Here is a 16,082-nt window from a genome sequence, read left to right as displayed (position 1 = left end):
TCAACGGCATAACCATTTCAACAAATATGTTTCAATTTTATCTAGATGCATAACAATTGACCAAAGAAACTTATTAGTAGACAAAAACAAAAACAATAGAATATGCAACCAGTAAACAAAACAATAGATACATAATGAAACAAATAGATATGAATTGTAAGATGCATAACAAGAAAGTATAAATAGATAACAAATAATGTGTAACAATAAATAGATAAATATTATAACAATAACAAAGAAAGATGCTTAACAAGAACGATGCAAAACAAGAAATGAACTATGACGTAGGTAACAATTTTGACAAACAATAATAAAATAAAAGACTGAGACACAACACAGGCAGGGTAGGTGTAGAGACAAGCCATTAATAATAAACAGCTATAGTGATGCAAGCCGGCTTTTGATTGCAGATTTGGATGCGATAAAGATGTCGAGGGTGGATGGAATGTTGATCCCTAGCCGCTGAATCCTCAGCATTGGGCCATTTGCTGCATCAGAGGAGGAAGCTGCGACATTGGTGAAAGAATTCATGGCTCTGGTTCCAAACGATGCCTTGAAGTTGATTTTTTCTAGAAGGTCAGGCAGTCCAACTCAGCGTTGATCAAACGGTAGAGAAACATCACACCCTGAATGAGTGATGGTATGTTCAGGAAAGTAGCAATATCTTGTATGGGGACCTCTGTGTATCTATAACCAAGACGAACCCCAACAAGTCGCAAGAAACGTCTCTGTATCTTCTCAATATCATCCACAAGGAAGTGCTGGTGCGGTGACCAAACGACGCTGCAGTACTCGAGATGGGGTCTGACATGTGCATAGTACAAAATCTTCCATGAGTGAATGTCGTTAAAGGGCTTGGTGAGTCTCAGTATCAAGCCCAAGTTGCGAGCAGCCTTATTGCATATATTCCTGATGTGAAGTTCCCAAGATAGATTAGATGATAAAGTCACACCAAGATTCTTGACAGATAAGCTTCTATGAAGTGCATGACCTCTGATTGAGTAGGTGTGTAAGACTGGAGACTTATTGCGGTTGAAAGTGATGCAGCTGGACTTGTCAAGGTTGAGAGTCATTGAGTTAGCTTGAGACCATACATCTACTTGTGTGAGATCGTTCTGAAGGAGTACAGCATCTTCAAGTTCTGAGTAAACAAGTTTAAAATAAAAATACGATACAATTATTTCATTGTGAATAGATCGTAATAACACTTGTTTAATGAAAACCGCATTGGATGTCAATTATGATTAATTGTATTAACATTAGTTTTCCTCAGTTGACACTTTTATGTTAAGTGTGAAATTCCTTCAGCCAACCAAAAGCGAAGTATCTTAACTAGCGCTCTTATGGGTGCAGTACCCGCTAGCGCACATAACTGAAGTAGAAGAAATAAATAATGGCCCATTAATGATCGGGCCTGATAAGTGCACTCTAATCTATCCGTATTACAGAATTACGGAATCCAATAATTCATAAGTGCTTTTCAACATATTGTGTGATTTCTTGCGAGAGGCTTGAGTAAGCTCAAAATTACTATTTTTTGTCCATTTACGGATTACAATTAAAGTGGAAAGAGTACGAATGTTTCTTCTAGGAAATGTTAAAAAGGAACAAAAGAGTTTGTAAATAAATAAATAAATATATAGTAGGCTAATTGTAATTGTATCGTAAATCTGTATATTCGTAGCATTAGAGATCAGTAAGACTAAATTATTTTCATAATATGTATTACATAAATATTTCTGTAATATAAGTGTAATATTTCTTACATAAATATAAGTGTTTAAAATTGTAAACCAAACATATGGTCATATATGGTCTTAAACGGAATATGTCAGTTACATTACTATAATATAATTAGGAAACTTTTGTATTTATTATTAATGATGTCCGTGCTATGTTAGGTATTGTCAGGTAATTGTTATTGATTTTGTCATATTTCTATAATGATGTTTTTGGTTGAATATTTACTCACAAGATTCTTTTTTAATCCCCTTAGTTTATTATAGCTATTACATAACTCTTATTACAGATTTTGTAGCGTAATTATTAATTTATTTACTACCAATTAAGGATCCACATTATGTATAATATGTTGCTTTTGCCCTATTAATTTGAATACATTCCAATAGCACAAAAAATATATTTACTGTCGTTTTAAGCCTATATGCAAAATATGATGAAATTATTACATTTTATTCGTTGTGCACCATCTCACATTTTGTAAAGTGTCTTTGGAGTTATAAAGAAAGTTCAATACTAATATAATTAATTCGATATAATTTCTATTTTTGCAGATATATTCGGATATGAAACGACTCATTAATTCATAATAGATAAGAAATCAGAACCGTTCCAAACTAAGGTCGCTATCAGACAGACGCATGTTCAGGGTTTGTCGGCACTGCTTGGCTCTGACCAGTCGACGAATTTTCGGGATTTATCGGTACTGCTCGGCTCTGCTCGGCTCTGCCCCCACTCTTTCTCTCCGCCGGTTGCCATTTAGCCGCTGCATTCTGCTTGAGAAGCTCGTGATGTAAGTTAGTTGTGGACGTTCTGTTGTTTGAAAAAGTGAGGTTAAGAACCAGATCTTTGTCAATAACAAATAAAATGGAGTTGTGATTAGTAATTACTGGCATTTTAGACATTTCTTCAATAATATTGTTATTTTTAAAAGTTGTAATAAACCATACTATGGCTGTTCCACCAGAATTTGGCCCTGATTCAGGAGGAAGACTAAAAGTAAGTAATAATCCAGACTACATTTGTTTATTTGTTTTATTTCTGAAAAACATTTTTACCGAAGTGTGAAAGCTAATAAATCTAACTTTATTACTCCTTTTAGTTTTTTCCCAATAGGAGTTATTTATAACTTAAGAATATGAATAAGTAACCTATAAGTATAACATATATTGAGGTATAATTTTCTCTATTCAATATCTATCATTCCTCTCTAAGTATTTTTCTGGGCTGAATCAGTTTCAGTAAATGATTAGCCATTTCACAATATTCATTTTTTTTAGGGAAAATGCGTTTAATAAGTTTAGGAAAGCCTGAAAATAAAATAATATCTTAAAGGAAACTAACTAGTTGAACAGGCTGACAGCTGTGCCTTTGGTCATTAGCACAGGGAAGAACCTACCCCAACCTTCCATAGCACCATAAGCCTAGGGGGGGGCTGCAGTAAGCGGCTACCACCATAATCGAATCATCAATATTCATGATTATCTAAAGTACTAAAACCATAAATGTGGAACTGAATTAGGATGTATTTCAATTTATTACAGTACAGTTCATCTGTTTTTATGGGTAGGGTACGATAAGCGGACCCGGTTTTTTTATATCGAAATTGCCAAATGATATTACTTAATCATAACCACCGATATAATCAATCGATATTGATTAATTATTTTGAAACAAATAACTTAAATAATCTATATCAACAGCTGTAAACACTTTCAAATAATACACGTAAGGTAATATTTCAATTTTACATATAAGTATCATTTGATTATTAAAAATGGCAGTCAATTTTAGAAAACTACACGACATTGCTTTGAAAGATGATAAGACATGTTTTACGTGGCTTCAACATGTTGGACTCGTACCGAAAAATCCATTATGTGAAATTTGTGGGAAAGAAGTAACTGTGAGAGGAGTAAATATGGTCGTCTTCAGTTTTCCTAATTTTGCTTATAATAATTTATTTCATTACTGTAAATATTAAATCCATATTTTAATTTAAAACATATGATTGTTATTGAAGACTATAGATACTTTTATATCGATTGATAGTCAAGGATTTGAGATGCGAATATTAGGTATCGATGATTACATTCTTCGATATAAAAAAACCGGGTCCGCATATCTTCGCCTACCCGTTTTTATATCTAAGAGAAGTAGAAATTATGTAGGTTACTTGTGTTTATAAAATGTAACATCCAAAACAGTATAACGTTTAGTTAGTTTTTACTATTTTGAGGAATATACGTGTATGACTGCTTCTAACACAAATAACACATGTACATTGCAATTGTACTTGCAGTCATTGCTCAAATGCAATAAAAATGAGGTACTTTGGGATTATACCGACCACACCAGTATGAAGAACACAAAAATAGAAATTTATAGAAACAAACATGATAGAACGAAAAAACAACTCTTCAATTACAAAATTACAAACTTACAAGCATTTCCAGGTATTGTGATCGGTATTGTTGTCGCTGTTATCTTATCATTCTCGAGAATCCTGATTACGGCAGGCCGCGCGGCATCACGTGATTTGCACGGTACATCATTGCCTTTCCATTACAATTCAATTTATATTTCTGATTAGCCCCTCTAGAATTTGATATTTTACTGATAGGTACTATCTCGAGGGATGTTTTTCTTTCGTCGACATCAGCGCGGGGCAGCACCAAAGGTGCTGCCCCGCGCTGATGGCCGGAGGCACTCGCATTTTGGGTGGCGGAATGTGATCAAGAATAAAAACAAGTTTTGAGTGTTTTTTTTAATAAAAAGTTTAGTTTGGTAAATGTTTGTTTTTGTTGAATTTTTGTGTTTGGAGAAATGTAGAGGTAAAACACGGAAGTACAACAAAGCGATGCACCAGCTGAACGGGCGGCGAGACTCTGCAATCACGTTATCTACTAGACGCTCGACTTTGACCTCTGTCTGAGGATGGGGAGGTGTTTGCGATAAGACAATTCCTGTTTTATATTGACGAAATATTGTTCTACGCTAATCTAGTAATCAGTAGAAACGAAATGTGAAATAACGATTCATGTCTGGGTGTGGTCGGTATAATCCCAAAGTACCAAAAATGATTTTACGTTTTTTGAATCAATTTGGAACAAAATTGAATAACAGTACGTTAAAAGAGCTGATAGCAACTAATTGTAAATAATTATAATTAAAATGTTTTTATATATTTGATTGTTTAGGAATTTCTAATTGATAAATATGTATCCTTATATTCAGTTGTGGTTGTGGCTGCTTACTATACTGCAGCCCCTAGGGGGTAGAGTACAATAAGCGGATCCGGTCTTCATATTGATTTGTATAATCATCGATACTCAATATTCGTATATCGAATACGAGTCTATCTATCACATCAACATTTCCATATTCGTAATAACAATTATATTTGATATTAAAATAATTAATATAGTTACAATCTCATAAATATTAAAGGAACTATAAAGATCAAACAAGCAACTAGAACTGGAAATAGGAAAAAGTCATATAATAACAAAATGATAAAAATAACAGAAAATATGAAATATGTAACTATTTGTATTTTTTCTCCTGAGTAGGAATGATTAAATACTTTTAAGAAGTTATTGAAAGCATCCTCTCTAGAAAACCATACTTCTCTTATCTGTACAAATACACAACTGCAGGCAGGTCGGCTGACATGCCACTTTTTAAACTTTGTTTCACAGTTCTCCAAGAGCTTTCGACTGTCTGTTATTTTCTATAAAAGATAAAACATTTATTATATGAAGAAGTATTTATACAATTTAATTATCGTTCAAGATCAGTTGGTTATATCGATAGTTGTGTAATTAAGTAATATCGTTTGTCAATATCGATATAAAAACCGGGTCCGCTTATCGTACTCTATTCAGTCTAGGTGCTTCCCCATACTGATGTTGAGAAACGTAAAATATCACTCAAGATAGGGTTGCACTTTACTGTAGCCATATCAGCTATAGGCCTAATAATCTCAAACCACTTTTATCAATTTCTTAAAATACCGGTAGTATGTTTTCATTCCCAGAAAGAATTTTTAGGCGGTCTCATAACTGCACAATAACTGATAGGCCTAATATGTTTGAAATTTTAGGGGTACTTTAGTATTATCCGGAGGCCACTATATTGGATGAGTTTTATTTATAGAGGACCAAAATAAACTTCATTATATATTACTAGTATACTTATTAGTCCTTTTTTCATAATGAATCGAAAAATACCCAATGAGTCATACTTCCTGTCAGCAAATCGTCTCTAAATAGGCCTAGACGAGCAACCCTTCAAGTAGGCCTAGACGCACAAATCACCTGTCATCTGCTGTTCTTTTAGTTTTTGTTTTAATTGATTGTCGTGCATTTGATTAATTTATAATTTCATCATGAATAATTATCTTTGCCTCTGGGATTTACCTCAAATTGATGAGGAAATTTTTTTTATTGGCAGAATACATGCAGCAATCGGCAGGAGTGGGGATGCATTCAACTCAATTCTCGTCGGCATAGCTTCCTGATGGGAAGTAGAATACAATAACCGTTCGTTGTAATGACTTGTAAATTTCAAAACAGGTTAAATAAAGTCTGTTCTTTTTAATATTGCAATTCAATTTGGTCACCGATAAGGAAAACACATTCAAAAATAGTGGCCTTCGGATAATACCAAAGTACCATTATCTAGAATAGTCCAACAATCTAGGGTACCAAGGGGAATCTGGGTTCCTGGGTGAGGGAATAACAAACTAAGGAGGGGTAGGAAGGAAAGGGGGAATAAACAACCCCAACACAGGCCAACAAAGTAGAAGAAATAGGCTAACGAAATAGAAGAAATGGTAGAGGTCTGAGCATTTTTGCAACAGTTTCTCCCTCTATTTTAACGTTTATTTCATCGTCCTCTCCTCGTTTCTAGATATTTTTCCAACTTTTTCTAACTATATCTATCTTGCGCATATCGTAGATAGCTATAGTTATTTTTAGCTATTTTGTGGTTAGGCAGAATTTTCTGCGTTTTAAATTCCAAAATAAAAAGATGTTGTGCTTTGTGTCCTGGTGTCACCATTAGCCATTTTGTGTTCACTTCTTCAGTTAAGTTTGGTTTTCCTGGTTCTCTGAACAATAGAGTTATTTTCAACGAGTGGTGAAGTAATACAACCAGTGATATATAACTGGAGTGGATGTTCTATTATGTTTTTAGACAGCAATGAATAATTCTGAGTTTTTAACAGGTTTTCTTTGTGTGATACATGTGGTGGCCATTGTCCTCTAGCTGAGGATACACTGTTATTTCGTTGCTTTCTCAGAGCAGCCGAGAAGTTGTATCCTCCTCTTCGTTGAATATTTTATAATTTTCTATTATTTTATTTATTCTTGTATTGACTAGTTGGCCTCCGGCTAGGCCACTTTTCTAACATCAGATTATGATTAAAGAATTTTGGATATAGCAGAAAGAGGCACTCATGTGATCTGAGCTCGACTTTAGGCAATAGCTCGAGGATGTTTTTCTTTTTAGCCAGCAGTGCAGGGCGGTCTATACTCGTAGAAGAATAGAGTATAGACAGAGCCAGCAAACATTGTAACGGTTAACAAGCCTCCTACACAGCCAGGACCTACTGTTCTGAAATCAACTTCTCGTAGAAGAATAGAGTATAGACAGAGCCAGCAAATATTGTAACAGTTAACAAGCCTCCTACACAGCCAGGACTTACTGTTCTGACATCAACTTCTCGTAGAAGAATAGAGTATAGACAGAGCCAGCAAACATTGTAACAGTTAACAAGCCTCCTACACAGCCAGGACCTACTGTTCTGACATCAACTTCTCGTAGAAGAATAGAGTATAGACAGAGCCAGCAAATATTGTAACAGTTAACAAGCCTCCTACACAGCCAGGACCTACTGTTCTGACATCAACTTCTCGTAGAAGAATAGAGTATAGACAGAGCCAGCAAACATTGTAACAGTTAACAAGCCTCCTACACAGCCAGGACCTACTGTTCTGACATCAACTTCTCGTAGAAGAATAGAGTATAGACAGAGCCAGCAAATATTGTACAGTGAACTAGCAGCCTACACAGCCAGGACCTACTGTTCTGACATCAACTTCTTGTAGAAGATTAGAGTATAGACAGAGCCAGCAAACATTGTAACAGTTAACAAGCCTCCTACACAGCCAGGACCTACTGTTCTGACATCAACTTCTCGTAGAAGAATAGAGTATAGACAGAGCCAGCAAATATTGTACAGTGAACTAGCAGCCTACACAGCCAGGACCTACTGTTCTGACATCAACTTCTTGTAGAAGATTAGAGCATAGACAGAGCCAGCAAACATTGTAACGGTTAACAAGCCTCCTACACAGCCAGGACCTACTGTTCTGACATCAACTTCTCGTAGAAGAATAGAGTATAGACAGAGCCAGCAAACATTGTAACAGTTAACAAGCCTCCTACACAGCCAGGACCTACTGTTCTGACATCAACTTCTCGTAGAAGAATAGAGTATAGACAGAGCCAGCAAATATTGTAACAGTGAACAAGCAGCCTACACAGCCAGGACCTACTGTTCTGACATCAACTTCTTGTAGAAGATTAGAGCATAGACAGAGCCAGCAAACATTGTAACGGTTAACAAGCCTCCTACACAGCCAGGACCTACTGTTCTGACATCAACTTCTCGTAGAAGAATAGAGTATAGACAGAGCCAGCAAATATTGTACAGTGAACTAGCAGCCTACACAGCCAGGACCTACTGTTCTGACATCAACTTCTTGTAGAAGAATAGAGTATAGACAGAGCCAACAAATATTGTAACAGTGAATTAGCAGCCTACACAGCCAGGACCTACTGTTCTGACATCAACTTCTTGTAGAAGTACCATCTATTCAACAAAAGCATTGATTTTAACGAGTGCTGAAAATTTTTAACAGTCCGACTATTTTTTCAGGGAGTGACTATTGTGAAACCCATAGTTTACGGAAATATTGCACGTTACTTCGGGGAGAAGCGCAAGGAGGATGGCCACACCCACCAGTGGACAGTCTATGTGAAACCTTACCTCAACGAGGACATGTCGTCTTATGTCAAGAAAGTGCACTTCAAGCTGCACGAGAGCTACGCTAACCCCAACCGAGTGGTGACCAAGCCACCATACGAAGTCACCGAGACTGGCTGGGGAGAGTTTGAAATTGTCATCAAGATTTATTTTCATGACCCAAATGAACGTCCGGTAAGTTATTAAATACATTACTTGTTCTTATAAATGCATGACAAATACGTTCATTGGCTGTTATGGCTGGAAAGACAACACTAGTAATGTTGTTTCCTGATCATTACTATGTGCTTGACCTACTTGTGTGCAAGAAATATTTGTTTCTTTTAGTAGGGTTAATGTAAATAAATAGTAACATCAACTCAGATATTTCTTGATATTGTATGAGCATCATTAAGAGATTGTGTGCATACTGATCTTACAGACTCCACACTGTGTATTGTATTTGCCGTTAATTTATTTAATTTACTAACAAACATCAACTGAAATCAAATCACATTTTTTTATTATATGTAAGTAAAAATAAAAAAGGTGTATATTATTTGTAAGTGCAGTCTTATGTTTTTAAAATAGGCAGCCGCTTTAGTAATAAATAGTTATTTACTCGTACCTTTATAGTGGATCTTTTTGAGTTATTGTAGGACATGTAAAAAAGACAATTTTGTATGTCATGATTAGTTCTTTAACATATCAGAACAACTGTTAAGAAGTATATATAAATTCTTTAATACAAGCATAAATGAAGACGAAAACAATAATGTGAGATAATTAGAATGTTGGAAACTGACAAATATTGACTTGTAGAAAACAATAATGTGAGATAATTAGAATGTTGTAAACTGACAAATATTGACTTGTAGAAAACAATAATGTGAGATAATTAGAATGTTGTAAACTGACAAATATTGACTTGTAGAAAACAATAATGTGAGATAATTAGAATGTTGTAAACTGACAAATATTGACTTGTAGAAAACAATAATGTGAGATAATTAGAATGTTGGAAACTGACAAATATTGACTTGTAGAAAACAATAATGTGAGATAATTAGAACGTTGGAAACTGACAAATATTGACTTGTACAGGTGACCCTGTACCACATTCTGAAGCTGTTCCAATCTGCGGCCGATGTGAGCTTGGGCCGTAAGACACTTGTGTCTGAGTTCTACGAGGAGATGGTGTTCCAAGATCCCACAGCCTTCATGCAGCACTTGCTGACGACAACACGCCAGATCACTATGGGCCCTTGGAAACATGATACTGACTGTAAGTAACTGAGAAACTTCCATTAGACACATCAGTAATACAAATACAGTACTCCATACCGAATATGTGTTATAAGCAATTACAATTAACACATAATCATGATTTTAAAATTTATTTAATAAAATAAAAGTTTCTGAAGTGAAACATTTACAAGTTTGAGACTAATTCCTATTTATAATGCAGGTAAGGAGCTACCACCTCACATTGTAAACATTTTTTCTTTAATGTATGTTATTCAATCAATTTATTGTTTTAAGACTTTACAAGTCTTACTTACTCTTACTCCCAGGGCCATTTATATCGGAGGTGATATTTAGCCGCACCAACAAAGCTCCTCCATCTTGAACGGTCCTCCGCATCTTCCTCTGAAGCGCCCACCTTCTCCATATCAGCCTTCACCTGGTTCCACCATCTCACTTTCGGTCTCCCACGGGGTCGTCTTCCTTCTGGGTTACCGTACATTACCCTCCTCAGTTTGCATTTCTCTTCTCTTCTCAAAACATGGCCTGCCCAACGGAGTCTTCTGCACTTTATTTCTCCTATTACATCCGTACTATTGTAGAGCTCCCTGATTTCTCTATTATGTTTTCTTCTCCATACCCCTTGTTCATATAATGGCCCATAAATTTTACGTAAAATTCTATTCTCGAAAACTAGAAGCTTTTTCTCATTTTTCTTATTTAGCCTCCACGTTTCGGATCCGTACAAAAGCACTGGACATATAATTGTTTTGTATATTCTAGTTTTAGTTTTGTGAGAGAGAGATTTGGTTGAAAGTATCCTATTGCATGCATATACACATCTATTTGCCGAGTGGATCCTATTTTGTATCTCTGGTTCATCTGTGTTTTTATTTGATATTGTGACCCCAAGGTACTTAAAGTTCTCCACTTGTTCGAAAACATGCCCATCAATTTGTAGGGGTCCTCCTCTTTGATTTTGATTCCTTCTAAAGTGCATATATTTAGTTTTTGCATCATTCGTCTTCAACCCCACTTTCTCTGCCTCACTCATAAATAGTCCAGTTAGTGACCTCAAATCATCTACATTTTCTGCAAATATGACAACATCATCTGCAAAAGCCAGGATGTTTAGTTTAGCTCCAACTTCCACCCCTAAATCCCTCTCTGCTACACTCTGAAGTGCTTCTTCCATGGCAATATTAAATAAGATTGGAGAAAGACCATCTCCTTGCCTGACTCCTGAGTTTATCCCAAAAGGTACACAGTCCCGACCATTAATTCTTACTGAGCCTCTTGACTCTGTGACACTCATCTTAACTAAGTTTATTAATTTTCTCGGGATGCCAAATTTATCTAGTTGTGTCCACAACTCCTTTCTAGCTAAGTCTAGATATACTTATAAATATAGATATACTATAAATTAAATATAAACTATTACATTTCAAATTTATACTTTTTATAATTTGATAATTTTTGTATATCACGGTGTAAAAAGAGTTGTTAAAAAAATGCCATCAATTAGTTAAAATAAATTACTTCAATTAAATGACAATTAAAAGATTTAAAACCATGGAATTAATCAACAAAACTAAAATATTCAGCAATTAATAAAATATTTATAAATAAACTAACAATAACAACAGGAGGTTATAGACTAATTTAAAAATAACACGAAAAAATCGGGCATAAAGAGTTGAAACAAACAACATCTCTCATACAGCAATTTAACTAACTCCGAAAAAACTCCTGAAGGCTGTAAAAAGGATTAACCAGTAACACCTATAACGCTTCTTTCTGAAAATTGAGTCAGGATATTTATCAACCAATGGTATTAATTTATTGAAAACTTTTAGTGAAATTATTTTGTGACTGTTCATGGTTTTACTGAGACGGTTAAATTCAATTACCAAATTATTTTGATTCCCGATATTGTAGTTATGAATATTGGATCTGAAGTCTAATTTATCTGGGTTTTTCCATAATATACACTACCAAATCAAAAATATACAAATTTATTACCGTAGGTTTTCCTGAGCTATGAAAAGGGGCCTACAGTGGTCTAATGGCAATGGATCTACTATTGGCAATGGATAATTTGAAAGTATAACAGATTTTCATACATTTACCAATGTTAATATTACAAAAATATAACACTGTTGTATACAAAACACAAACACACTATGGCTTTGAGATCACACCACCTTGCATGCTATACAATAAAACTCCGCTTATCCCAGAGACAATGTTATAAATAATGTTACAATAAGTTATAAATAACAACAAACATGTTGGATTTTGAAGACAGTATTGTATATGTGCCAAAGTCGTATTTAAACGTAATTACAAACAGTTATTATATAATATACAGTAATATAGAAAATTTCAAAAAATCTTTGATTGATTTTTGCGCTAACCTCTTTCCCCTTTCGGATGCCGCGATTTAGCACAGGAATGAGACACTTTATGGGTGATATCGTCTGTGTGGCTCTTCAGGTTCTTACGGATTGTCATCACTAGTTCCATTTGAACATCTTCATTGCACCACACACAGATGTCTTCATTTTCTATCTGCTGATCATAAGGAAGCTTCAGACAGGCTTTCATTGTTTTGCTAATAACATTTTCTTTATGCTTTGGCAAATTATAAAGTTTTCTCCACGATTTTTGAAGTGTTAGATTGCTAACTGCATCCCAAGCCGTTGCGATCCAAAAAACTGCATCTTTGATTATTACTTCTTTCAGAGTTCCTGTAACACTCCTCCCATCGTCTAGACATGATATAATAGTCTGGAGAAGTCTACATCTGTAGTTTATTATTCATGTTCTCAAGAACTGATTGATCTAGAGGCTGTAGTAGCGAGGTCACATTAGGGGTAAAAACATGGCTTTAATATCACCACTACAAAGCTATTCCTCATCAGGGTGTGAAGGTGCATTGTCCATCAATAGGATTGCTTTTCGGGGAAGGTTTCTTTTTCTTTTAAATGCCTTGAAAACAGGCACAAACTCTTTAAAAAAACCATTCCTTAACAAAACTAGTTGTTCGCTATGCATTTTTTTGTTTCAGTTCATGGTGGCCAAACAGTAAACATTGATGTGTTTAAAAGCCCTGGGTTTCAAGATTCAAGATCTTTATTGGTCTTTAAACACATTCAATAGTGCAATGGACTTCGTCAAGTTACTAAAATATTCTAAACTAAAACACTAAACTAAAACTAAAAACAAACTACTCAGATTCTACCTACTCAATCCAGCCTACCAGCAAATATATAGATCTATACAATTAATAACAATAATAACCAAACAATCAACAGATCTATATAAATTAACAATAATAAATAACTATTAACACATTTAACATGGATAAAATTTTAAAACTCAACAATATTAAAACTAAATAAATAATAAATAACTGAATAAATAAATACATTGAGAGACAAAATTTAAAAAATTATTCATTTATGTATATACAGATAAGTTAATAAATTAAAACACATACTATATCACGAATAAATAAAACAAATACAAACAATACAAACAAACAATTACGGTTTATAATTTAACAAATCAATGGGACACACAACGAATATTAATTTTAAAAGCATAAACATGTAATATCGCTGCTTAAGAAATCTGAGACTGAGTAATAAACATTATTCTTGAACCAGTTCTCTAATACTCTCTTAAAATTGTTTAAAGGTACAATCCATGCATTTTGTGGTAATTTGTTAAACAGTTTAATTTTCATAAAAATATGGCTACCTCTAGTTTTTTCTAATCTTACTTGAGGGAGATCTAAAAAATACTTCCTCCTCGTATTATACCCATGTACTTGTTCCCTAATTGTAAAGCTGGGGAGGACTTCTTTTACACTTACTGAACAACAGTAAATATAAAGATTTGGCAGTGTCAGATTGTTTGTAAAGATTGTTTGTGGGCCTTTCCAATCTGTAGAGATCTCAGTTTAAATATTCCTGATGAATTGGAGCATGCTAAGATTGTGACACGCTCTTTTCTCTTCTTAAATCCTTGGGCAGATTTTTCAGTTTTAGCCGCCAAAGTTATAGTCGGCAGCATACGAAAATTGAGCCCAGTCTCATCGCAATTAGACAATTGGTCAGATGTCGGACCAGACTTCAAAGAACTTCTGCCAAATTATTTTGAAATTCTGAAATTTCTGAAGAATCTACCAATAATGTTTCACCAACAATATTCAACTGCCTAATACCGTTTCGTTTTTTCCACCCGTCTAATCATCCATAGCTGGCTGTAAAACTTCCATAGCCATTCTTAAACATTTTATGAAATTCAATTGCCATTGCTTGTATTATTACGCCGGTTGTACTTTTCCTCTGGTAGTGGAAATATTTATGAACCTAATAGAGAAGATCTTTCTAATGACAATAGAGATGAACATGACAGTGAATTTGATTGTACATAACCTAACATAGGTCTAGATCTTCCTGGACCATCCAATGTTAGGCCTAATCCTAACATGTCATAGTCCAAATAAAACAAGTCCTAGTGTGTCTACCAAAAACACTTCAGTTTCTACTTATATAGGCCTTAGATGGATAAATATTTTCCCACCTGAACCAAATAGCAAACACCATTTTTAGTCTGGGATTTTTGTACCGGATCTCAAAACTCTCCAGTCCCATATTTTACTTTTAGCAATTCTTTACAAACGCTATTTGGCGTCTCATTGCAAGGGAAACTGATAAATATGCAGGAAAACCGTACATGACACCAGGGAATCAGGGGGAATGAAGAGACAAGTAGGCTTCACAGTTGGGTGGATGTGACAATCCAAGAAATGAAAAAAATGTATTGGCATTCTTATCAATATGGTAACTACATCAAGAAATAGTATTGAAAATTATTGGGATACAACTCCTTATCAGCACATTAATTTTTATCCAAAAACCATGACTTTGACATGTTTTCAACTTCAAACCCACTGGTAAAACATTTTGACCATGATCCTTAGAACAAAGTAAGAGAATGATGAGCTAAATAAAAATTTCACTACACATTTTATGCCTAAATAGAACATATTTATAGACGAGAGTCTGATTGGGATGAAAAATAGGACTTCATATATCCAGTACCTACCTAACCATAGGCATAACCATGCGAGACACTGCCGTTTCGGCTTGTAAAATTTTGAAGTTCCTTCTAATCTTCTATTCACAAACTTACCTTTTAGAATTGAAGGTAACAGTGGAACTCTTATGTGTAGCTGAGCACCTGATTTGCAATCTTCGGTATTTCTATGATGATGGTGAGTTTCCCCAAAATGACATTGTTTTGAGCGTTTTGTTGAATTGTGGAAATTATAAATTGTGCACCTTATTTCATATTTCTGCGCAACAGCCTTTTTGAAGCTTCAGTGTGGCAATAGACGTGCCTATAGGAAAAAATGCTGGAGAGGGCAACTAACTTCGAGGTTCAGAATCCTTGTCAATCGTTAAATTATTAATCAGCAGATAATTTTTTAATAATCTAATGTTATTTTGTATATTATATTGTAGTATATTTTTATTTTGATAGTTATTTGTACTACGAAGCTTTTAGGACGTTTAACAAAAGAGTCTGTGATGAATGTTAATGTAGTAATGCAGAAACCTTCTCTATAATATTCTGTTCATAGATGATCCAGTCAGTATAGTGACTAAAGTTTGAAATTATGACAGTTATGTTCTGTATGCATTATAAGCTGGCAGTTTTATATTTTAATTCTCTGGTTCACAAGCTATTTAGACACTTTTAGACTTTCTGTACATTAGCATTAGATTAAAATAATAAATAGATTTTATTTCTTTCAGTTGAAGAGAAAAAGGACATGACATTAGCGAATATAATTGCGGCTGAGAACAAAATTCGTCCTGAAATAACGGAGCTGAAAGAGCGACTGAAATTGGCAGAAGAAACTATTTCAAAGTTCAAAGCAGAAATAGCTGCAGCCTCAGTAGGCGCATCATCTGTCACATAGTTTTTAATAATACACATTGTATTTATAGGGTTAAATAAAATATTGTTTTATATTTTCATGTTTGGT

At 34.5% G+C, this 16,082-nt stretch overlaps 2 protein-coding genes across 2 annotated transcripts; one reads left to right on the top strand and one right to left on the bottom strand.

The window, feature by feature from the left end:
* Positions 1–569: 569 nt before the first annotated feature.
* On the bottom strand, positions 570–1,073 carry LOC124366647. The gene has a single exon (XM_046823247.1). The coding sequence runs from the start codon at positions 1,071–1,073 to the stop codon at positions 570–572; it is 504 nt and encodes a 167-aa protein (XP_046679203.1).
* Positions 1,074–2,510: 1,437 nt separating this feature from the next.
* LOC124367019 (YEATS domain-containing protein 4-like) lies at positions 2,511–16,068 on the top strand. The gene is made up of 4 exons (XM_046823700.1): positions 2,511–2,739; positions 8,687–8,968; positions 9,878–10,058; positions 15,850–16,068. Exons 1-4 carry the CDS (start codon positions 2,692–2,694, stop codon positions 16,014–16,016), a joined length of 678 nt encoding a protein of 225 aa, XP_046679656.1. The 5' UTR covers positions 2,511–2,691; the 3' UTR covers positions 16,017–16,068.
* The last annotated feature ends 14 nt before the right edge of the window (positions 16,069–16,082 follow it).

This window comes from Homalodisca vitripennis, chromosome 7 (assembly GCF_021130785.1).
Source record: "Homalodisca vitripennis isolate AUS2020 chromosome 7, UT_GWSS_2.1, whole genome shotgun sequence".
Classification (NCBI taxonomy): Eukaryota; Metazoa; Arthropoda; class Insecta; order Hemiptera; family Cicadellidae; genus Homalodisca; species Homalodisca vitripennis.
The sequence above is the reverse complement of the archived record's forward strand: the minus strand, read 5'-3'. Positions and strand labels throughout refer to the sequence as shown.